The 26,657-nt window shown below is 38.9% G+C and overlaps 1 protein-coding gene across 1 annotated transcript in view; it reads left to right on the forward strand.

Moving 5' to 3' along the window:
• The window catches only part of LOC147606266 (hexokinase-1 protein), a 50,238-nt gene extending 42,164 nt beyond the window's left edge, over positions 1-8,074 (forward strand). The window contains exon 3 of the mRNA XM_086792853.1: positions 7,633-8,074. Within this exon, the coding sequence (XP_086648979.1) occupies positions 7,633-7,720 (88 nt within the window). The 3' untranslated portion in view covers positions 7,721-8,074. The remainder of the gene's footprint in view (positions 1-7,632) is intronic.
• Positions 8,075-26,657: the final 18,583 nt, after the last annotated feature.

Consider the following 26,657-nt stretch of genomic DNA (forward strand, 5'->3'; position numbering starts at 1 on the left):
CCACGTTTCTCATGTTTCCCATTTTCCCATGTTACTCTTGATCTCTAGATCTCTAGATCTTTAGATCTTTTCTCACTTTTTTTTGTTATACACCACATTTGTACTTCATCTGACCAGATTATTGTAACTTTTGGTCTCATAGGTCATTTTGGCCTTTCGAAGACGTTAATACAGATTACATTTCATTTCATTTCTTCACATTGTACTCTCTCTTTTTTTTTTTTTTCCGTAATATAAGATATATTACCAAAATTACTTTACAAATGGCCAATGGCCATCATGTGATGTACTAGCTTTTCCTTAGTAATTATTCCGAACCACAGGTGTACCTCGGAGTACCCTCATCACCGTGTCATTCTCTACCACATGAGCTGACCGCAAGGAAGAGACTTGCCACAATAGTAGCCCTTTTATACGACCTATGTGAGCTGTAATACCAACTTTTGCATCGAATATGAAGGCATTCCTAGTTTACCAGATATGCCACAAACCTGTCCACTTGAAAAAATGAAAGAAAACTGGATGTTCTGGGTTATCTAGCCCAATCTTGCCAAAAATCAAGTCTTCAACCTTTATGGGCCTATGTGTCAATAGATTCCATACGTGAAAGGAAATCCCACACCTTCTTTGCCACTGGACATGAAATGAAAAGATGTGGGCATGTTTCCAATCATGTTGTACAAAACACACAATTACTAGAAGCAATCCGCTGCTTTTGCAACAACTGGTCTACTGTCTCCCAATGGTGGGCCTCCAACTAGCATGCGCCATAGGAACACCTTCCCTTGATATGGAATCTTAGACCACCAGCCCTGTAAGGTTACTTCCTTCCACCAGGCTCTACTCTTCCTGATGTTTTATACATTTGAGCTAGGCGACGACCCAGACTAGCTGGCTACCAGACACCACGGCTACACCCCACAGAGAGATCGCGGCCATCCGGTCTCGACACCAGTAGGAGGTCGAGGAGCAGCTGGCACATTTTCGCTCTAATCCAGGACGCATGTTCGAGACATTTACGGCATCCTCAGATCGGATGTATGACATATTGTACCGAGACTATGGGACTGGATGGAGTTAGGAGTAGATAACATATCATACTTGTATCACCCCTTCAGCATATAGAGATGCATTAGTAGCCCTAGTACTCAATCCACACCCTCTCGTTTGTACACCACCATTGAGTCCCTTATGGTCGTGTTGTCATACTTGTACATTTTATTCTCACTCCACATTTTCCTCTTGATGACTGGAGGAACATCATTGTACTACTTGTTTGTCTCATAGGCCAATTTTGGCCTTTTGCAGACGTTAATATATCTTTCTTTCTTTCTTTCTCTCTCTCTCTCTCTCTCTGGGGTAGAGACAGAGGAGCATTTTGTTTGCAGATTATGCCAGACGGGGGTAGAGACAGAGGAGCATTTTGTTTGCCAGTGTGGTGCTTTGCAGGAGATCAGGGCATGCTATCTTGAGGTTTTTAGGGGGACCACATCACTTAGACAGATCTGGGAGAGATCGGACCAGAGACAGCTAGGCAGACTACTACTAGCACTACAGAGACACAGGGAGATCTTACTTCAGACACCCGCACATCATAGCGGAGGAAGACAGTCCCAGTTGACTGACTTCTTCCAGAGATTGGCACCAGTAGCCCAGCCACACACATTGGGAGTGACATCTCAGCGAGCGGAGGAGATTCGAGCTAGGCGACGACCCAGACTATCCGGCTACCAGACACCACGGCTACACACCACAGAGAGATCGCGTCCATCCGGTCTCGACACCAGCAGGAGGTCCAGAAGCAGCTGGCACATTTTCGCTTTGATCCAGGACGCATGTTCGAGACATTTACGGCATCCTCAGATCGGATGTATGACATATTGTACCTAGACTATGGGACTGGATGGAGTTAGGAGTAGATAACATATCATACTTGTATCGCCCCTTCAGCATATAGAGATGCATTAGTAGCCCTAGTACTCCATCCACACCCTCTCGTTTGTACACCACCATTGAGTCCCCTATGGTCGTGTTGTCATACTTGTACATTTTATTCTCACTCCACATTTTCCTCTTGATGACTGGAGGAACATCATTGTACTACTTATATGTCTCATAGGCCAATTTTGGCCTTTTGTAGACGTTAATAATCTTTCTTTCTTTCTTTCTCTCAATCTCTTAAAGTTTGAAGTCTTAAAGTGGATTGCTAAACTCGCGAAACTCAGGATACAGAAGACAGTGTGAGCATTTGTGTGATAGGATCCTCAATTACGAATACTTCCGCTGCATGTTACTTATACACCAAGATTCGGAATCGTTTATGTACTTGTCCGTTAGAGAAGTTAGTGTATTGTAGGGGGCAAACTTGAAGCTCATGCGGAGTCTCCACATGTTGGAGACAACGAAGTAGGTGAGGATACATGGCACATGCACTTTCTTGTTTAACTTATGTGTGTTTTTTATTGCATGATATGCACATATGTTTGGTGTTAACAACTTAGCATTTAATAGGTAGATCCGGATAGCATCAAGATGAGTCCAGATCCTACGCTTGGTACTGCAGGTGAGGCTGCGTAGCTAGTGAGAGACGAGCAAGAAGAGTTGCTTTGTCAATTGCATAGGGAGCTTGAGAGCATGGATCGACGAGTGACTAGAGCATGTGCCCGAGCTTATGACATATAGTTACAAGAGCCGGAGATTGAAGATCAAGGGTATTGTTAAATCCCTTGGATCTATTAATGTCTCAGTCGAAGACGATGACTTGGTGAGTGTCTGTTTGAATGGGCTTGGCAAAGAATATAAGCCATTCAAGACCTCTATTGTTGTAAGAGAGAATGTACCCAACTTTCAGGATTTGGTGTCTTTGTTAATCATAGAAGAGAAGTCTTTGGTTGAAGACTCTTTCTCCCAAAGCAAGAACACTTTAGAATAGGCCTTCTACTCAAATTGAAGTAGAGGTAGAGGTTGTGATCGAGGCCAAGGTGGTGGCCATTTTGAAAATCAGAATTATAGAAAGCAATAATTTAATGATTTATAGCAAGAGCAAACACACATAGGTGGAAGAGGCCAGTCTCAAGGCAGGGAGAGCCAGAGAGGGTAAGGCAATTAACAAAGACAATAATCGGGATCGGTTCAAAGGTTCCCTTTACTGTGGCAAACCAAGTCACTTTGTAGTAGAATGTCGCAAGAAGCAGAGTGACATAAAAAGTGACAAGCTGCGGCAAAACAATTATGCATCTTCAAGCAAGCAGGTTGAAGATAGATATGAGCATTTGTTCTCGGATTCATCTAGGTATATATACGAGTATTTGTTTGTTATGCAACACATGTTGAATTCAGTGATGACTGCAGATGTATCCACAAATGGTGATGATGTATGGTATGTAGATTTGGGAGCCTCTAACCACATGACCTATCATGGTGAGTGGTTTAGAGATATCAAAAATCTAGAAAAACTAGGTTATGTAGAGACGAGGGATAACACGGCTCATCCTATTGCTCACATTGGAAATGTGTCATTGGCTATGCAGGACGACAAGATAAGGTACTTAGCTGATATACTTTATGTGTCTAATATAACAAAGAATTTGGTTTCTGTTGGGCAGAGATTGAGTAGGGTTTGCAGGTATGCTTTAACCTTGAGGGCTGCTATGTTGAGGACTTCAACAACAAATGTCGTTTAGTTGCAAAGGACAAAAGAGTGGGTGGAATGTTTACTTTGAATATAAGCATGCTTGAGGTGAAAGCTACTATGTTTGCACAAGGTGCAGGTGTTGTGGTTGATATAGATATCTGGCATGAATGTATTGGTCATGTGAATGAGCAGCGATTGAAGTCTATGTAGAATTCAGAACTTGTTATAGGTTTGCTAAAGTTAAAGGTCGATAGAATGCATAAGTATGTGAAGTATGCGAGTTTGGAAAGCAAACAAAGAAAGTATTTCCACATGATAGGAATGTAAGTAAGAGTGCACTTGATGTGATGCTCTTAGATGTATGGAGCTGACAAAGATAGCATAAATGGAAGGATGTCGTTACTATGTATCTTTCATTGATGCACACAAGAAAGGTGTGGGTCTATTTCATGAAAGACAAAAGTGAAGTGTTTACTCACTTTCAGAATTTCAGAATGTTGGCTCAAAAGTAAACAGGTTTGTAGGTTAAGTGATAAGGTTAGATGGAGGGGGAGAGTACTTCTTCAATGAGTTCAATGAGTACTTGAGAAAGCATGAAATTCAGAGGTAATTCACATGTGGTTATACTCCGTGGCAAAATGGTGTTGCTGAGAGGAAGAATAGGTACATTGCAGAGATTGCTTGTGCATTGATGGTTGAGAAGAGCATGCCTCGGCTGTGACTGTAATTTACATTATGAATAGAATTCCCACAATATCAGTCCATTGTATGATTCCAAAGGAGAAGTATACTCGCAGAAAACTAGATTTGTCACACTTGAAAGTGTTTGGATACATTGCATGTATACACATTCTTGATGAGCTATGCAGTAAGTTGGACCCAAAGGCTGAAAAATGTGTGTTCATTGGTTACTCCCTTGAGCAAAAGGGGTGCATATGTTATACTCGTGTCACGTGAGATGAGGGTGAGGAGGGATGTTTTTGATAAGATGTGCTGCTATAAAACACTCGATTGGGGCTGATGCATAGGAGCAGGTGGTTGTGCAGAATACAAGTCAACACTCACAATCATTGAGTGGACCAAGAGAGTTCTCTAGTAGCGAGTCTGTTGATAGATCATGGAGTGCCAGGTTGCAACAGAAAATAAATCCTGCAGGTTCAACAAGTGCATCACATAAAGGTAAAGAGAAGGCTGATGAGTCTCTCGGTATGCCTTACATCTCAGTAGGGCATTCATATGTTGACATCTCAGTAGGGCATTCATATGTTGATGGAGAGTGTAGTGGCTTAGGGTAGAGCCTTGTTAAGAAGTTTGGGATTCCAACTAGCAGGACACCTAGTGCAAGGAAGGTCAAGGCAGCCGCAAAGACACCAAGGACATGCAGGTTAGCTAGGGTCAAAAACCCTGTTTAGAGATTGACGTATGATGGTTATGAAGCTCACGATTATGCATACATGGCAAAGGTTGTGCAAGAGGTTGAACCCACATGTTTTGAGGTTAGTGTTGGACATATATATTGGGAGAACGCCATGGATAAAGAAATGGCTGCATTGGATGCAAATAAGACATGGGAATTAGTGTCTTTGCTGGAGGGCAAAAAGGCTATTGGATGTAAGTGGGTCTACAAAGTGAAGCACAACTTAGATGGAAGCATTACCAGATACAAGGCGAGATTGGTGGCCAAAGGTTATGCTTAGACCTATGGCATTGATCATGAGGAGACATTTAGGCACGTTGCCAAGATGGCAACCATGAGAGCTGCTATTGCAGTGGTTGCATCAAAAGGTTGGGTTTTGCATCAGATGGATGTAAAGAATGCGTTCTTACATAGTGAGGTGCAAGAAGTATATTTGGACCAGCCAACTGGTTATAAGGATTTGAGTCACCTAGATTATGTGTGCAGGCTACGTAAAACCTTGTATGGCTTAAAGCAGGCACCAAGAGTATGGCATGATAAGATTGCATAGTATCTTATCACCATTGGCTTTATATGGTAGATGTTGATCATTCTTTCTATGTGAGAAAAGAGTGATAAGGGGATTGTGGTCATCACCATCTATGTGGATGACTTGATTGTTGGGAGTGACAATAAAGAGGAAGTTAAGAATGTTAAGGGTCTCCTTAAGAAGAAGTTTGATATGAAGGATTTGGGTGAGTTGAGATACTTTCTTGGCATTGAGGTTATCACAGGACGCTTGAGGACATATAGGTGTCATAGAGATAGTATGCATTGGACATGTTGTCCAAATATGGTATGGCTAGCTGGAAGCCCATTTTTGTATAGTTGGATCATAATGGCACGTTGAGTGCAAATGCAGGTGAGATTTTGGAGAATGCCACTATGATCTACATGACAATCACTAGGCCAGACATGAACTACACAATTGGGTTGAAGTGCCACTTTATGTAGGCTTCTTGGAAGCCGCATTTGGATAGTTTGAGGTGCACACTATGCTATGTGAACAAAAGATCTACTAGTAGCGGGTTTATGTTTTCCTTTGGGAGTGGTGTTGTTATATGGAGCAGCAAGTAGTACCTGACAGTTGTCTTGTCAAGTAGAAAGATAGAGTAAAGGGTGTTGCAATGGCAGCATGTGAGGTAGCTTGGTTATGTAAGCTACTTGGAGATTTGGAACTGCATGTGGACATGCAGGTTGTCATCTATTGTGAAAACCTTAGTAGCATATAGTTGCCAGTGTTTTATGCACTAACCAATCCATTATCACTTCATCAGAGAGGTCTTGGTAGGAGATGTTTATCTTATGTACATTCATCGTTAGCATAGAGGAGCAGGTAGCTGACAGTTTTACCAAGGCCTTGGGAGCAGAGAAGCTTCGCAGATTCCACATTATACTTGGATTCTTGGAGATAGAGTCGAGCTTGAGGGAGAATGTGGAGATGTCAAGCTTAACACGAGCTGACACTCATGACGTGCGTGGGTGACCGTTCCACCTTTATACCATTGGTATGTTTGGTAGCTGACACGATGGATCTTTGCTAATGATCATGTAGCTGGACTACGCCTACCTAGTCTAACCGAGTTATGACATACTTATCATGCCAGTTCACCTATTTAGCGTGTACACATTATGGACCGCTTGCACATAGTACTCTAGTATTTATATTGGTTTTCACTTATCTTTTGTTGAGAGCAACAAGTAGAAGAAGATTCAATCTTTCATTTGTGTGTCTTCTCCATTGTTGTGAGAGTGTGTGTGTGCTTGCAAGAGCTCAAGCTCTCTCTTCTCCCCCAATCTTTTCACTGGTAACCTACTGTACACTCCTGGCTAGCACTTCGCCTACGGAGAAATGCTCTGGGAAGTCCACTGAGGAAAGTTGATGAATATGATGATTTGGAAGGGCTCCAAAGAGATGAAAGCTTGGGAAGTGAGTTTAAAAATGAAGTCGGAGAGCAATGGAATTTCTTTCAATGCCTTATTAAGGTGACTAATATTGTACGGGTGTTACTTCACTTGCAAGGAAGTATCCTTTGGCTTGCAACTTGAAAGATGTGTGCGTGCAGGTTATAAATCATTATGGACAGCAGGTACTGCTAAGATCATCACTTGGGCGTTTCTCAGTTGAGGAAATGGGCGCCCGGGCTAGTGAGAATTGTTTGGACATTGTTTGGTTTTATGCATCAGAGTATCCACAGGTTTGTGGGACTTCTGGGGTGCTTGAAACGCCCAAGGACAAGTGTGAATTCTTGCTTAACTCTATAGTCAAGGTTTTTTACACTACTAAGTTGCACATATTTGTATGTGTAGGTCAAAGGTATGAAAACAGATTACTGTTATTAATGTTCATAGCCTTAGTTTTGTAAGACAGTAAGCTTAAAGCATGCTCCATTTGCCTCGATTACGTGAAATTAAGATTCTGAGTAGTATGTGGCCTGCTACACAAGTACTTCATAACTGTGAAATGTAAAAACTGCACGATGAGGAGATTGTGTAGCAGGTGATGAGAAGATTTAATTTTCTTGCTTGCTTATTGTTGCAGAGAGGAGCCGACAGAGCCATTTTATTTTCTCAAAATCAAGCCTCCAGTTAGGCAGGAGACTATTCTAGATTCTGATCAGTTAGAGTGATGATTGTTTGTGGGTGTGGTTGTGTTGGCCATAATCTTTACTCGAGTGAGCAGCATGAATTTTGGTTGGAGGAAGTTCACAGATTAATATTCTGGGCTTTTATCATAATAATAGAGATCCTAGCCATCTCCTTGTAGTTTCTTTTCTGTTTTTGGGGTAGATAAACCAAGTGAAACATACAGATTGATAATCAAATTATCAATGCATTTGAGCTGGTATCCTGTGAAAAATTTGAGAGAGGTAGTTTGACTTTGGATTTTACATATTGTAAGGCTTCTTATCATTCCCCTATGCTTGGGTTTTGATGAGAATGTAAGGGTTGCTTTGCTTGCTAAAGGTGCTATTTCCTTATCATTCATTCTTTAAATACACTCTTTCAACGTTGCTTCGTTGCTTACCGCTCTTTGAGCAAGAATGAAGAAGAAGAAGAAGAAGAAAAAGGAGAAGAGGAAGAGGAAGAGGAAGATACACACCATCTTCAGTTGGAAAAACTAATCCCACTCACATACACGTAGAAGAAATGCAAGTATGCAAGCATGAATCACAAGAGAGCAAAAGAACTAATGACTCATGTCGTTATTCAAAAGTGTTTTATATGCTTGGCCATTTTATTTACATGTGGTTTGTTTGGGGTGCTTTTTTCTCAAGGTATTTTTACTTTGGGCTATGTACATTACATGATGTTGGCTTTCATTTCATAAGCTTTAAGCTCCACAAAAGTGGCTTATGGCTACTTTATGAATTTCAAAGAAATGGAAAGGTTAATCAACTTAAAATTCCATAAAACTACTTGAGAATTCTTGGTTAACATGCATTTATTGAGCAAAAGTTTCACGTACCTAATAGATTTACAATCATTAAAAGTACTAAAGTAGCATAAAAATTATTGAAATAGCCTTATCAGAAAGGGGACAAGTATGAAAAAGTGTGCTTTTAGTTGATAGAAGATACATGCTAGTGGCGTAAAGATGTATGAAAGACGTTTTGGATTACATTTGTAGTAGTGTACTCAAATAATTTTTAAGTTACAATTTAAAACTTATCTTTTTTTAATGAAAATGTATGGAATTTTTTTGCCACTTCATACTAATATCTTGTGTTGAGAGTATTTTCCTATAATTTCTTTGAAAGAATATATTTGAAGAGAGATGCTTTAAAGACAAAAGTTTAAAAAAAAAAACAAATCTAGTGCTAATATGAATAGCCCAAAAGCAATGCATACTAGAAGTCACTCATCTAGATTCGGTCTTTGGAATGGTTGCTCTTAAGGCAAGGTTTCAAACTATGTGTCTATTGCCGATGTTGATGAACTTGTATCGTAAGAGAACGTGGCAGGTAATTCTTTTCAAGTGAATATATGATGTTGAGAAGGTTGTGTACATCATTTTGTGGTAATACTCAAGGATGAGGGGAAAATCTGGGCTCTTAGTGTTGAGAGGAAGGCCATTCCGTGAGTTAGATGATTTTAGTCATTCCAGTTTGAGAATATCTGGATGAGGTTTAGGAAGAGCTTAAGTCTTATGTGTAAGACTAGAAATAATTGATTATGAAGTCTTGCATGATCTTCACCATACATTCTTCAATGATGACATGTGGGAGCCTTGGTTGTGGGAAGTACATGAAGTTGTAGAACATGGTTGGATAATTGTTTTTGTAAGCATAAAGCTTTTCCCAAGATTGCATGTTCGTATTGAGACTAGGGGATGGTCATTGTTGTATGGGCTATTAGTTAGAAAAACTTAGATTTGTCAAAAGTATTTAGGAGGATTCTCTTTACATGTAATAAAAAGATGGTCACATTACATTCCTACTTCGTGTGGATTCATGATTTGATGGTTATAGTTTTATGTGATCATCACATGGTGAAGATCAAGAGTGTTTTATTTCAAGAATCTAACATGAAGGATTTAGATCCCTTGCCTTACATATTGGGTATTGAAATATGGAGTTTTAGTACACTGTGTTCCTCTCTCAAAGAAATTATATATTGCAAATGTCCAAAATGGATGCTTCTAGACCAATTTCTATCCCCATTCTTCACAACCAACTATATTACTTAGCTCTTCTGAGGCTGAGTATAAGGCCTTGTGTGAAAGCTTTAAAGAAGATATATGGATCAAAAGGCTGATGGTTAAGGTTGACCTACATGAAACTCAACAAAACAACTAGTAGAACGGAAGATGATAAGGATGTAATTAAGGGATAATGAGTCAAGATAATAAGGATTTCATTAAGGCGGAATGAGTCAAGATAAGAGAACTTTTTGAAAAACACAAGTGTTCTCTTGGATTCCAGATAAAAAGGATTTAATTAAGGGGAAATGTGAGTTGGTAAATGCAACCTCCTCACCTTCTTGTTTGTTATTATGCTTATGCACATGGTTAGGCTTGCATGATAAAGGCATGGTATATCAGCATTAGATTCATACCAATATTGATCTTGAGGGGGGATATTGAAGGAGCAAGTTAACAATTCTCTTTATGCATTTAGGATTGAATGCATGCATCATCCATCACGGCTATATGCTTTTGGATAAAGGCTCCTAAATTCAAGGGCTAGATAACAAATAACTTATGTTGATAGACAAGATTTATGGAGTTGATATCTGTGTTGATGTGATCTTGTTATTTTTATCTTCCATACTATCTACTTAGTCTACACTAGCCTTGGGGCAACTGCGTGATCTCCTTACTTTGCTTTATTGTTTCTAATTCTTTTGATTCTTCCTTGGCCCTCGGCAACATTTTGCTGATGGGATCTTGATATTTTTTCCCTTGGTGACTCCTTTCTTGGGCCTAGTTTCTTGCTCCTTTTATCTATTTCCTATTCCTTGACATACCTTAGTGTATCTAAGTATCTTCCAATTTTTTTTTTTAAATGATGGAAAGCTTTAGGTTTACCAAGTAGCATAGGTTCCTTCCATTGTACTGATTGGCTCCCTGTGCACCTATATGAGGCATTGTTTGGTGCATTTACCCTACCCTAGGCTGAAATGTCACACTTAAGGAGACGCCATCTTTTTATTTTGAAGCCATTAAGGCTAGTAAGCCTTAGTCTTAGACATAAGGGTTTTGAATTAAACCCTCTAGAAATGCCACACGGTAGCCCACAGATGCAGCCCCCAGAGAGAGAAAATTAAAAAAACCCACTTGCTCGGTGTTTTGGGACTCAGCCTGTGCTTCTAAACAAACTTCAAAAAAGAAAAAAAAGGTGTGCCCTTGGCTTGTCACATACACATCACAAGTCTCCCTCCCCTTCATGCCTACGCAAGTCAGCTCCTGGTCTCCCCCTTCTGTACACGGTTCCTGGCCTGCACGTGTTCATGGCATTGTTCCAACCTTCTAGCGTCATAGGTTTTCATTATTTGTAGCTTCTGCTTAGCACCTAACCTACATTCCCTTCAAACACACATCTCAGGCGTGATCAACCATATACTTTCTGTTTTCATCATAAAAGAAAACAAAATACAACACAACCACCAAAACAAACAATGTGGCACTTTGGTGTTCAAGAAACCCACAATCATGATCATAAGGGTACCACACATGATCAATGGTTTAAAAAAAATGAAAACCCCCTTTGCTCCCTCTTCATCGGCAACTCGGTTCCACCTGACCTTCCTGTCTATATAGGGTGGTCTCTAGCAGCCTCCCCTACCCTTTCCAGTTCACAGTATGCCTCTACATCACCCACCGGTTCTGATGGTTCAAAGGTTGATACCAGCACAGACAACCCCAAGGCATTCAACTTGTAAAGTCTTCATCTTAGCCTGCTACTATGGAGGACCAAACCCACAAGCCTAGCAATCCAGCTCTAATGGATTGGTAGTAGGCTTTGCAGTAGATGATCCAGCAATAATAAGAGTCCATTGCCGCATTGGCATTAGGACATTTTGGAGGGCCTTGTAAGAAATTTACTAATTTCAATTTTCTCTCACTAGAGAACATAAAAAATACCAAAATGTCCAAATATCAAAATGTATATGTTATTTCAAATTACCATTTTCATATTTAATAAAGGTTGCAAGCTTGTCATAACTTTATTTACAAATGAGGATGCGAGCTTTTTATAACCTTATATTCTGATAGTTGATGAGGTTGTAACTGTATTTTTGAATCTTCTTCACCAAGATTTTACTCTTTAATGAAGCATTGTGGTGGTATAATTAAAATTCAAATAATACACCACTTCCATACACCCTCTTTTATCTTTACACGTAACCAATGGAGGATTACAAAGTATGCAACCCTTCAATTAACTAGATTAATCAAGAAGATAAAAAGAAAAAGTATCATCTGCACATTGATCTTGATAGTGAGTATGAGCCCATTCAAAAGCACAGAAAAAACTATGCAATCCTCTCATTAAACGTCAAGGAAAACATGAGAATGATAGGGTTGTAGCACATAGATCGTTGGTGTGATGGATAAATTTACCCTATTAACCCTATGACCGCTTCCCATCCTCCATTCTCAAACCCAAGTACTTTATTATGTTTTACAGGAGATGGAGTCAATGGATTGCTAGGATGTTGCAAATCCATTGCTATGTATGCAGATGGTGAAAGACATTATTCACAACATCAAGCAGTTGAACTCCTTCGTTCAATAGAAGATTGCAAGGCCCTCATAAAGAAATTGGAGGAAAACGAGATTGAAATTACAAGATTAAGGACACTAGTAAGGAGAGATAGGGCAAAGGACAGTAGTATTGCAAAAAGACAGAGGAGGAGAAAGCTCAAAAACTTTGAGACCTTGAAGCCAAGCTCAAGTGGTGCGAAAAAAATAATTCAAGCAATCAGGTAATAAATGTATTTAAAGAAGTTTATTTGTTAATATTGTCTTGTAGATGTTAGAATTTATCATTGCTGTAACTATAGGGTTATAATGCAACTTGACAAGGAGAATATCAACCCCAATCTCCATCCAACAAAGCAATTAAAACCTTTTCTTTCTTCAAGAATGGCAAAGGAATTAATGTAGAAAAAGAAGTTCAAGTTGGTCAAAAGAGATATTATAGAACATTTTGTTAACAGTAATGTAGTTTTCACATCAGAAATACAGGACGCTATGGATATTAATGGTGTAAGTCGTAAAGGTTACAATGCTCTTCAGAAGTCACCATCTTCAGTCCTTAAGGATGCCAAGATTAAAGGGAGACTACTTCCAACTCCTACAGATGTTTGGACTTTATGGAGCAAGCTCAATGCCAGGGTCTTGCAATATATCGATAACCTTACCACATTGAAGAGGAGTTCAATGGAGAAAGTGGCATTATTTAGTACAATGGATTCAATAATATATTTTTGGATATGGAGCCTTTGCAAAGAAGAGAATGGTGGAATTCTATGACATCTTTTGAGGATACGGGAGGTCTACTTAAATTTGTCATCAAGCTTAATGAATCTGAGATTATCAAATAAAAAAAGTTGGAAAGAGTGATAATAACACTGATGAATAGAGCACTTGATACAAGCATCAAGGATGATAAACCTTAATATTTTAGTGTGCAGTCTGAAGCAAATATTTGGTGGCTTGGATCATTTGAGGTAAATCACATTACATTAACTTCACATTTTTCTTTTTTCTGTATAGCCTGCTGGTATTATCTATTAAAATATATACAGGTCAAGAAAGAAGATCATGAAACATTATTTTGGGTGTTTCATCATACATCAATTTTTGAGTTGATCAGCTAACAAATCAATGGGAAAAGAACACTTAGTGTAGATAACAAGGGAGACTTCTAGGTTGAGTGACATCTTGCAGGTGACCTAAATACTCTCAAGTACTTATTTAATTGTAGCAACAAGGGAGCTAATGCAAAGTCACCATGTCTTTTTTGCATGGGCCCTGCAAAAAAGAGCTAGATTGTAAGTGGTGGAGAAGGCCACCAAACCAAAACTTGACTGATGAGAATTATCTTGTATTTGCCATTCCTCTAGTCAATGTGCATATATGTACCTTGCATACCCCCTGTGCCGTACCATAGAGAAACTAGTGTTTCTGTACATTGGCTTTACTTGGAAGATTAAGGAGGTGGAAGAGAGATAGGAAGCTATTGCATCACTAGAGAAAGTGGTGTTGCCAAACATTGGAATACATGGGAAAAATGTTCGTATTCTGCAATACATAAAGAGGTCAACAAATGAGAAGGATGTTCCATTGAAACCATCCATTGGGGGTGTGAAATCAATAAGATTTCTTTCAAAACGTCTACAATCCCAGAAAAAGAAAAAGACCAAGATAAGAAAGCTTTACAAATCTAACTACATCAGAAAAATCAAGTATGATCAATGGAAGAAGCTCCATAATGTAGTGAAAGACCAAGAGGGTGAATCAAGACATGCCAAAGTAAAGGTATGGCGGTTAGTTGATGTTCTGTTCAGTATGTTTGAGAAATCTACTTGGACAAAGCAAGATAAAAAGGACTTTCAAGACAATCTACAAATATTTAAACAAGTCATGAAGGATGCTTGGACTGAATCCAACATAACACACTTCATGGTAAACTTCATGCTTTTTTTTAGCAGGAGGAGCTTGTGCAATGCATAACCTTATTTTTTTGTGTTGACTTGTAGCATATTATCTATAATCATATTCTATTATTTATTCAAAAATATGGAGACCTAGGTATATGGAACACCCAAGGAATGGACAAATCACATTACATGGCTCGCAATGCATATTTCAGACTAGGGATACAAATGATCAACCTATCCAGATATCTGAAAGCTTCAAGAAAGTCCTTGAAGATGTAGACAAACTGATAAATGAAGCCAAAGAGGTGCATCAAAGAATTCTTCATATGAACAACCCAGAGAAGAAGACGGAGGAAAAATCTGTCGTACAGAATTAGAAAGGTCTTGTATCGAGGGACTTAGGCCCAATAGAAGTCATTGTAAGACTTTTACTGAGCTGTTGTATCTTAGCAATGACTAATGTGATGAAAAATTTCTACACGGACATGTGTCTACTCTACAAAGTACTTATAGCGATTTTGAAGCAAACGTCTTTAAAATTTAGTTTGAACCAAAGATAAGTTATGAGAATAAAAATTCTCAACTCACAAAACCCTAAAAGAGAACACACAAGGTGAGAGGCTGAAAATCTTCTTCTTCTTCTTCACACAACACTCAACACACCATATACAAAGATAAGAATACACGCAATATGAAAAAGTACTCAACCAAATACATACTAGGGTTCTCTATAGTGTGAACCCAACTAAATGAGCTGGCGCTATAACTATGCCAGTCTCTAGAATGGCTATCACACAGCCTGTCATCCCACTGGCTGCATATCACCCATGATCTCACCAACCATGCCAGTGTTGTAAGTGTGGGGCCTATCCCCCAGTGGGTCATCACTGTCCACCGCCTCACTAGATGAGATCGATATCTCAACACGAATGAATCCGACTTGGAGAAGCTCAAATAACTTCTTTTCTAGCTCGCCCTCTAAAGTCTTGGAAAGACGATAGGGGAACCTGCTAGGAGGTTCTGATCCAAGGACCAAATCGATACGATGGTCCTCAGGACGGGATGGAGGGAGACTGGGCGAGAGATCGTCCCTAAGTATAATGTCCTGGTGTCTAGATAGGAGGCCTGCTAATTGTGGGACTAGAGATGAAGATGAGATAGCCGCTATCGAAGAGATAGAAGCTATATGAGTACGAACATAAATCAACGCTTCTTCCTCTCCCTTGCAGATAGCTCGTCGCGCCTGGAGATGAGAAATCAACGGGATGCCAAGAATGCTTCTATCCCCACAAATCATGATGGACTCAAGAAAACCTTTAGAGATAGTGAAAGTGACTTGCCCCCAATTGGGAATAGGCTCATACTGACAAAACCACTAGATTCCTAAGATCATGTCACACCCCAAAAGAGGTGAGACAATGAAATCTCATTGGAATGAGGCCTTTTGAACTACAAAGGCAAATTGTTGTGCCTTTTGAGATATGTGGGTGCAGAGACCAAGTGTAAACCCGTCCACATCCAAATGATAGAGCACTAATGTACATCTCATTTTGGTAGCCAACTGCGGAGTGATGGCATCCTCAGAACTGCCCATATCAAATAGGACTACAAACTGGAGGCCCTTAAGCTCAGATGAGGCTTTTCTATGCATAGGATGCATAGAAGGTAAACATGGTGGAGGAAGAAGAAAAGCAAACAACATTCATGAAGTATTCTAGTGTTGGCAAAAATAAAAATTCATGAACTCCATTTCACATCGTGAATTGCACCCTGTCAATTCACGTTCATGAAATAGGTCCCCGCGTGAAAAAAACTTAATTTAATTTAATTAAATCCGTGAGATCCATTTCACGTTCATGCAGCCCTCTCTTTCATGTTCATGAAACAGCTTCGTGGACCCCAAAAATAAAATTTTGTGAAACTCCATTTCACGTTGTGAACTACGCGCACCCTGCTAGTTCACGTTCGTAAAAGAGGCCTCGCGGGGAAAAAATTAATTTAATTAAATTAAATCTGTGAGATCTCTTTCATATTTATCAAGCCCTTTGTTTCACGTTCAAGAAACATCTCCGTGGGTTTTAAAAAATCCATGAAACTCCATTTTACGTGGTGAATGGCTGAAGATAGTAGAAACAGCTAGAGTGGCATGGAGAAACCACTGCGAGATAAACCGTCCGGATCAAAACACCCAGATATGGAATGATCTCAAGATTTACCTAAGGAAGAGATTCTGTCCCCCTGGCTTTTTGGAAACCAAGATGAACGAATTCTTAGAGTTAACCCAAGGGAGTAGAACAATTGAAGAATATCATCTAGCGTTCGCTCTCCTCCTCAAGTACTTGCCACCGCTGGATGAAGAACATCTGATGGCCATATTCATTCGGGGACTGAACAAACCTTTGAATATCCTAGTGAAGAATGCCAAGCCAGTTTCCATGGCTGAAGCAGTGCGGATGGCGAAGGATTTTGCCATAGGCCTTTGATGTCAAGGTCCCATCGAACCCAGCACCAGCATCTTTCAAAAGATTTCTAGCTCCGGAAGGTGATTCCAACTTTCCACGGCCTAAGAGACAACAAGGTCAAACTCGGGATATGGGAAGTTTCAGAATGGAAGAAATGTCCTTTTTCCGGAATTCAATCCTCTGGACTTGAACTTTAGAAGTTCCACCCTTGAACAAAGAAGTGAAATGCTATAACTGTCAAGGATTTGGACATCGCAGTAGTATGGATTGCCCAACTCCTTTTGGATCAAGATTTTCGGGGCATGGAAGTCAGGGACCAAGATTCCAGACTCCAGCTCCTTCCTTCCAAAGTAATCAAGTTCCTTTCCGTCAAAATCAGGGAAATCCCAGAGAGGTAGACCCTCTAACCAATCCTCAGTTTCAATCCAAAGTAATGCAAAACCTCCGCCTTCAGAATAGGGGAAGTCAAAAAGATATGTTCCGGCATGGATCTGGTTGATTGGCCTTGCTGGTCCTCAACGGATGAGTCCATGACTCTTTTATATGGATCTATTGGTTGATCTTGCTGATCTTCAACGGAGAGTCCATATGGATTTTTCTTATGTGATTATATTTCCGGGTACTATGAGCTAGGAACTATTGAAAAGGTCCCTGAGTGAACAGGTGGTGAGCATTATGGTTGCCAATGATGCCATAGGTACACCGATGAGGGAATGATTGTAAATTGGAATTCAAGCTAGATATTTTGGAGGATTATGATTAGTGATACTATGGTTTCATTAAAATATTATTTTAAAGACAGCTGAATCTATGAAACAGGCAATTTCATATTGGGTGTGTAAGTGGTGTGACTATCTTGAAGTTTGCTTGAAGTGCCAGCTAGGGGGCCTGGGAACTCTTTTCCCTGGTACCAGGGGCAAAACATAACCAAATTCCTAAATGGATCCTATCACTAGAGTGGTTGGGCGGTTGGCTAACCCATGGGATTGGATGGGGTTAGACTAGACTGATGGATCCCTAAAATGAGACTCAATTCTGTTAAGTTACGATAGTTGAAGTAAATCCCGGATAGTCCTTGTTCTATGGAAACGAATCAAGGGCTGTGCCTCTTGATGAGGAAAAACGCGTTGGTTTTTATGATCCAAGTACAAGTATCTTTCTTGATCTGACCATGTGACTTACGGGTTCGGTCGGATCAGTTTGGTTAGTTAAGACTCTTGACTACGTTAGAAAAAAAATTTCCGAAGGAATCGCCCATGCTTTTTGGGAGAGGGAAGTTTTTTCGAGTTAGGTTTTGGAAGAACCAAGGGATTAGTCTCTTGTCTGGATATCCATGGGCGAGGCCCCGAGTGAGGGGCTCTGACGTGCGCAAGAAGTGCTACGTCCACTACTAGCACCCCCGAATTCGTTGCACGGAAGGGGCATGGATCTTTCATCGCGTGAATGACACCCTACTTGTTCATGTTCGTGAAGCAAGCTCCGGTGTGTGAAAAAAAAATTAATCAATTTTGTGAGATCCATTTCACGTTCGTGAAGCCCTTTGTTTAACATTTGTGAAACAGTTCCATGGGAAAATTTTTTTTACGTGTAACTCCATTTCATGTTGTGAACCACACCCAACCAGTTCACGTTTATGAGGTACGTAATGTACCTCCTCGTGATGATTTACAAGCTTTTACTGTGATGAAAATGTCATTGAGTCTTTATCAGCTACAAAATACAAGGGCCTCATATGAGCAGGGAATCCCATCCTAAACAAATTGATGTTCAAAGTGCTGATGCAAATTACAACCTTTGAGCCAACACGAAGAATCTTGCGAGAGGCCTACTCTACCATAGAATCCAAGTGGCAACCATATGTGCCATATCCTCTATGAACCCCAATGCCTGACTTAGCGAAGCTACTCCAATGGGAGGTGAAGACACTTTGTGGGCAAATGTGGTGAGGCACACCAAACTGGTAAACCCACACTTGGGCGACCTGCTAGAAATCCGCATCGTCACATTCATCATCAGTTATTGTTTCTGCAGGTGGTGCAAGCAACATCCAGTATATACACAGGGTGGATATACAACAATAGTAACAAATGATACCAACCCCCACCTAGTGGACTTTGGAATATAGCTTGCTGGACTAGAAAAAGGAGTATCTCACATTGCTAGAGTACACAGCTTTCAGTACCAATGCTCCTCTTGCCACCAACACAAAGAGTAGACCCACTATATATGCCAATCAAAAGGCGTCTCACTCCTTTATAGTTCCACGTGGCAAAGCAACAGGATTCCCATATATGCTATAACTTCCCTTAGTTCTCGCCATCAACATTTTAGGATATTTCCAGTCAAAGAAGTCAGATGGTGCAAAATATCAGATCCCGACATAGTGGCTACCATAAGATTTTTGAAGTTGATCATAGTTCTTATCGATCAACCAAAGGAAAGGTATGATGGATATGAAGCAAAGCAATTATGCTTCGACATGAATAGAGGCCCGGATGAACACGGAATGATGCTTTATTATCATCGCCTCATGTGTCTACCACTAGGATACATGCCCATCACATTCAAAGACATGGTATATATGGGGTTCTAGACATCACACTTAACATTCCGAAGAACCATAAAAAAGCTTTGATTATGCTGCAACTTCTACCAACGTGAGTTTAACGACTAGGTATTTCGACCTAGGTAAAAGTTCTAAGGACAGAACCTACACAAGGTAGGGGAGATTTTAATCCCATTTTGGATTAACAAAGATGCTCCTCCATTTGAGGACATTAATAAGTGTTATGTAAAGGCACTATAAAGGTAGTACATCATGAGATACTAGCCAGCCAAGGCTTTAGTTAGTAAGTTTTGTGGGCACCCAAGTGTGAATAAGGGCCAGTTGTATGTAAGGTAATTTCTCATAATGGAAACACACAATTCCCCTTTGTGCTATGAGAGCTCTTGTCTTGTCTTGTGCATGAGAGAGAGAGAGAGTGTGTGTGTGTACTCTTGTGCATGTGCCTCTTCTATTCTTGTGTATGGGAGAGTGAGAGGAAGATTGCCTTGAATTGTGGTGTGAGAGACTCCGCGGTGATAGAGTAAGCTGGGGGGGATCTTAAGGTCCATCCAAATCCCTGTGTGTACTTGCCACGCTATAAGGTTTCCCCATAGGCATCCTCATACTGCATTGTTTCTCCCATACTATTTGTGACTCTCCTCAGAAAGAAGTTACTTATAATGCTAGGAGGTTGAGTTTTAATCGGCTCAATTAGAGTCCTTGTAGCATCTTACAACATTGGGTTCTTTTGACTTCGACTGCTACCACCATTGCTAGTAGTGACCTAATGCTGCTCTCAAGGTTCCTGATACAAATATACATAGCTACATAGAAATCCTAGTTGTTCTATGATGTCACTATCACTGTCGGGTAAGACTTATGGTTCATCTCTAGGCGATGTTGGCAATCTCCATCACTCTAAGAGTGTCCAACATTGTCCAATGTAGACTAGAACATTATCAGTTTTGTAGTAATTGCAACGTTGTACACAAAGTTTTCCCTAGTCCCAGCTCTTGCCCCTATTATTCCCCTTACATCCCTTCTCTCCCTCATTGGTCTTACGGCTTATGGCCTTTCAGCACCTTTCGTGTGATGACTCTCCTATAAACGCTCCACGCTCTCATTCAGTCATTTTTCGTGTTTGGGTACTGAATTGGGCTAATGCCCCAGAATCCCGATCTGGTATCCTCTGTTTGTGAAGGATTCATGGTCTACTTTTGAATCGGAATTTGAAGCTACTAAGGTGGTTAGATCGACTTAGTTCTATATCACACTCCCTAGTGTTGGCATGTACGATAACATTTTGTGCTCAAAGTTAGGTTCAAGAATGAAGTCACAATGATTCGGCCTGAACGTAAATGCATAAATAATTAGTCTTAACGCTAGAATCATGCTGAGGTTCCTTTTATGGTTTTTCTTAGTTTCCTTATATTTTTGGGTTTTCTATCCATTTTCTATTTTTATGGATTTTTGGATATTTTTTGTTGGTAATTTTTTCTTGATTTTTCAATGTTTTAGTATTTTTAGAAGGTTTTCTATTTTGTATGGTTTTTCCTAAGAGTTTAGTAGGTCAAAGTACGAGGTTATGGTCAAATTCCTTGCATTGACAAGTTTTTTAATTTTTTAATGCCTCTAGAATTTTATGCGAGTAGCCTCGAATGATGATTCACCTTTGAACAATTTGATGCGAGTAGGATCATTTGAGTAGCCTCGAATGATCCTACTCGACCGATTCACCTTTGAACAATTTTATTAAAAAACGATCCTTCCCCAAAAAATTCCCACTAAACAAGATTCTACGCGAAACGATGATAGTAAAAACGATTCTACCTTTGGAATCTTAGCGATCAGACTAAAATAAGTCAAGAATCAAGTGAGCCCATTTTTGGGATTAGAAAGATCTGACCCTGGTGATTCTAGGTTTTGGACAATTCAACCGTGGATCATAGTAATTCGTACTGATTGGGAAATTTTACTCTAGGATCAGTGAGTATACTTTTTAAGATCGACTGATTCAACTATCTATTAGTGTCAATCACATGACACCTCGACGACTGCGGTGCAATTATTGCACGTCCACCCAATATTCCATGCAGAGATTTGGCAAGTACTATGACACCCATGTTCAATGATTTTCCAACTAATGGCTCATTATGGCACCTATAAACAATTTTAGAAGTGATTGTGCCAACAACGATCTGACTCCAGGGGGTTGGATCAGGTGATTCTACCCCAAAAGATTCTACTCTCAAATCAAAATGATCTCATTGGATGCAGGATTCCGCTTTATAGCAAGTACCTCAGTAAGCTCTCAGATCAGTTCCAAAGGCCTAGCAACATGTATCATCAGTTCCGGCAGGTGACCCACTGTTGTGTCAAGGTTAAGGGAAAGTAGGCATGGGGACAGGAGTGAATAGATGCTCAGTTCTTTATCAAAGACTTGGAAGTGGAGATTAGGAGTGAAGGTGTTGAGATAAAAAAATATTAGTCAGTAGAAGTCGGTAAGCAGTAGAAGTCAAAGTCAGAAAGTAGTAGAAGTTAAAGTTCAATGATTTCCAAGGCTCATCCAAGGTGACAACTAGAAGAGAGAGGAATGGATAGGCGTAATAAACCACCTTAGGTGTTACCATAAGAATGTAGTTACTTACATGCCTAGAGACATTTTTGAGATTTTTTAAAGACTAAAACGTGTCCTAAACTTACTTAGGTTATCTTCCCTACAAGCTTTACATAATAATATGCACATCCTAACATGATTTTAAGGCAACAAAGAAAACAATTAAAAATGGTATTTTGTGGAAAAATGCTCATCGTATCTTCATCTCTCTATAATATATTAGCTTGCTCTTTCAAGGTCCTTTTAGAAACACTTTAAATATTAGTAAACATGTATATGAGCCCAAGCAAAAATACCCTCCCAAGCTTATGAAAAACAATTTGAAAAATCTCTCTATATCCCTTTTGCTTTATAGGACTACTAAAGTGTAAACTAAACAAAATTTGTGTACATAGCTTTAAACAATTATTTGCAATTAAAAGAACCCTGAAAGCTCCTTATCAAGCCTCCATTGTATAAAGAAAATAACATTACTAAATCAAACATTTAGCTTTTAAATCAAACATTACTAAATCTTGAAACAATTACTTGCAATTTAAAAAAAACCATGGTAGCTACTTGTCAAGCCTCCATTATACAAAGAGAAGACTAAATCAAACATTGCTTGCAATTAAAAAAACCCTGAAAGATCCTTATCAAGCCTCTATAGTATACAAAGAAAACATTACTAAATTAAACATTTAGCTTTTAAATCAAACATTATAATTACTTGCAATTAAAAAGACCATGAAAGCTCCTTGTCAAGCCTCCATTATACAAAGAAAATAACATTACCAAATCACACATTTACTTTTAAATATTGATTAGGATATAATAACCTTATGAAAGTCTTAAAAAATCAAGATGAAATTTAAAATTTTTGAGACGGTTAAAGAAAGTTTTCAACAAACGTTAGGTCCCCAAATTGAGACATTAATGTGAAATTTCACTAGCTCAAATGAAGCTTAAAAGTTCTAACAACTTAACCTAGTATGAGACAACATGGGTGGTGGTGGGCAGGGGGGTTGGGTTGCTTTTTTCAAGCTCCCCATTTTGTCAAACTAAGTTTCTCAAGTCTAATGTTTGGTCATGAAAGAAGAAACGTAAAAGTGAATAAATATTTGAGTCTCCCAAAAAAAATCTATAGTGGCAATTGTTTAAATGATAGCACACATTTGTTTACCCACATACAAACATATTTTCTTAAGGGATAAAGACAATTATTCACAAAAAAAATTGTTACATGTTAAGAAAAGGTGCATAACTTATTTGATGAGGTGATGCCATCTCTTTCTTGGATTCTATAGAAAGCTCGCTAAGTGATTTTATCATTGTGTTGTAAAATTTTAGTATACACTATGTAGGATAAAGTACGAAGAGCAAATATATGCTCCCCCCAATAAGTTTGCTATGTCTCTATTTAGCTCATATCTTTTTGAAACATTATTTTCAAGCAAATGGTGGGTTGTCAATTGCCAATGATTTGTTATACTATTATTCATAATGTATAATTAATATGAAGTGCTTTTTTCAAGATCCCCATTTTGTCAAACTAAGTTTCCCAACTCCATTTATGGTCATGAAAGAAATGAAAAAATGAATAAATATTTGAGTCTCCAAAAAATTATATAGTAGCAATTGTTAAATGCTAGCTCACTAAACAATTATTAAATACAAACAAACATTTGTTTGCCCACATCAAAAACATATTTTCTAAAGGGATCAAGATAATGATTCAAGAAAGATTTGTTACAAGTTACACAAAGGCGTATATCTTCTTTGATCAAGTGATACCATCTCTTCCTTGGTTTCTTTAGAAAGCTTGTCAAGTTTTGTGTTGTCAAAATTTGTTATACATTATGTAATAGATTTGCTGTAGTGTAGGATCAAGTATGAAGAGCACATCTAGGTTCCCCCCAGCATTTATTTATATCTTTTGAAATATTCTTTTCTAGAAAATGGCTTTTTGTTTTAAAGTCTATTGCAAAGATTTGTTATACTATTCTACAAACTTGTAATGTATTTAAGAATTCATTGATTCCATTTTACTTATTAAGATCTTGCAAGGATGTGTGCTAAGTCTAATATGACTACTCTCTTTATGGCCTTATGGAATCAAAATTGAAAGAGGTAAATGTGTTTTTTCTTTTCATGCATGTTTAATGAGTATATTAAAATGACTACTTTCTTGTGGCTTATGTTGAAAGAGGTAAATGTGTTTTTTCTTTTCATTCATGTTTAATGAGTATGCCATTATTCTTTTTTTAAATAGATCTTAATCACAAAATAGGTACTTATTAACACCTTCATCACTTAATGCTCCATAGTGTTGATCCTTAGTTGTCCATGATTGTATTCATTGCCACAAAAGTGAAATTTAACCATAAAGAAAATAACCTCTACATGATTTTTTCTTTTCATGCATGTTTGGGTATGCCATTACATTTCAAATTCTTTTTCCAATAGATCTTAATCACAATAGGTACTTATTCCAAAACATGCCCATAACTTTGTAGCTACTCCTTGTATAACAACTGAATGAAGTTTCTTAAGCCAAAATTAAAGAGATTTAGTATAAATTTTCTTTTATTCTAGTATTGCATGATTTGTATCTCACACACCCACACATGCATGCATGGCATGTGCATAGACTTACATGCAAATGCCACACTCATAAATTCCCTTTTAATCTAGTTTTGCCTTATTTGTATCTCACACACACCCACATATGCATGCATGGCATGTGCATAGACTTACATGCAAATGTCATGCTTATAACTTTGTATCTACTCCTTGCATGACAAGTGGATGAAGTTCCTTAAGACAAAATTAAAGAGATTTAGTATAAATTTCCTTTTATATGGCGTGCTCATAACTTTGTAGCTACTTCTTGTATAATAAGTGGATGAAGTTTCTTAAGACAAAATTAAAGAGATTTAGTAATTCCCTTTTATGCTTAGTATTGCTTGATTTGTATTTTCTCACATACCCACGAGTGCCAAACATATACACATACATTCGTGCGTGCCTGCGTGCGTCCGAGCACACACACACACACACACACACACACACACACACACACACACACACACACACACACACACACACACACACACATGAACATGTGTATATGTATGCATGCATGTTTGAAAACACATGCAAACATGTATGCATATTGTAAACACATGCATGTGCACAAGTGCACGCTTGCACACACACACACACACACACACACACACACACACACACACACACACACACCGTAAAAACATTTCTAGTGAAGGTCCCCAAGTATGTGAGGAAAACGTAACCAATGTCTGATCATATGACTAACTTACTGTTTGGAAGTGCACAAAGGATATAAGAAAGGACTAAGGTGATTTACGTATATAGCCCTGGTTTTTTTAATTGTTGGCATGAAATTCACATGGATGGGGAAGGACCCCCCCCCCCCCCCAACGGGGAAATAATGAATCATGAGTGAGGGAGACTTGCCATGATTCTCCTATTGTTAACGTGAACCAAGGGCTTTTGCCTTATATGTAAACCACCTAAAACAAACTTGTCCTCTATCAAAGTGAATAAGTGGTTTGATTTGCTCATCGTTGTTCAAAAATACTCTCATAACTCTGTAATTGTACCTTGCATAGAAAATGGATGAACTTTTATTAACTAAATTAAAGAGATTCAGTATAACACCTTTTCATAAAGTTAGCATTTCACTCAATCAAACACAATTATCTTAGCTAAAGGTACAAGAACTATATATGTGGAAGGTGAGATTGAGTTGTAAAAAGGCTTCATGATATCATAAACGTGGCTACACACATAGCTTCTAAATATGCAAAGCAGAAACCTCGTTTGTTTGGGTGATGGTGGGCTTATAATCATGGGAGTAGGTTCAAGGCAAAGGTCACAAAGTTAACCTCCTAGTCACGAGGGGATTTGAAAAATGGGCACAAATCTTGTGTACTTGTAAGACTATCCACTATTTGAGTTTTCACATTCATCCACCTTAGATTGTGAACTACAATGCTCATGAAAATTCTTGGAAATCAAAACACTTTAGGTCACATCACAAGGGGCATTTGACCATGGGTGAGTGCCTTCAGTGGCATATGTAGACTAGACACCCAATCTAAAAGATTCTATACATATGCAGAAATGGCAATGTACTTCCATGATGGACATGTAATATGGCACATTACATGTAGTTTTCCCACCACGAATATATGTAAGTTCCCTTACAATTCAGACTTCCAAGGGAAACTCGATGGAAAAAGATGAGCTTATGAATAGTGTTATGGCGAAGTGTTTGGGGTGGGTTGGTTTTTCTCCAAGTAGTGTAATAGCATGCTGATGTACCATGTGACACAAGATCTCCACAAGCTATGGTGATGGCATTTGGGTGACATGTGAAACAACATATCATCTTCCTTGTTTTCTTTCCAAGGATGCTCCTTGAGAGGAGGTTGGTGTATGCCCATCACTTGTTGTGAGAGAGCCATAGGAGATGTGTACCTTCCAACAAATGGCATCATCACATCAACTGTTTCCCTTTTAGTATCGTGTGCAATGACGAGGAGATGCATGTGAGATATGACTCCCCTACTCTCTCTCTCTCTCTCTCTCTCTCACTCACACACACACACACATGCACGTGCATGCGCTCACATAGATATTTCTCTCTCTTTCTCGCTCTCACATCGATGACACACACTCATGTATAGAGCTTCAATCTAAAATATTAGAGGTGTGTTGTTGGGTCTTTGTTTACAAAAATTCTTTCAACATCACATGGAAATGCATTTTTCTATTGAACGTGTTGTGAAATTTTATTGATTCTTTGGGGC

The sequence above is a fragment of the Cibotium barometz genome, chromosome 58, assembly GCF_041138505.1.
Source record: "Cibotium barometz isolate CiBa-2024 chromosome 58, ASM4113850v1, whole genome shotgun sequence".
NCBI lineage: Eukaryota > Viridiplantae > Streptophyta > Polypodiopsida > Cyatheales > Cibotiaceae > Cibotium > Cibotium barometz.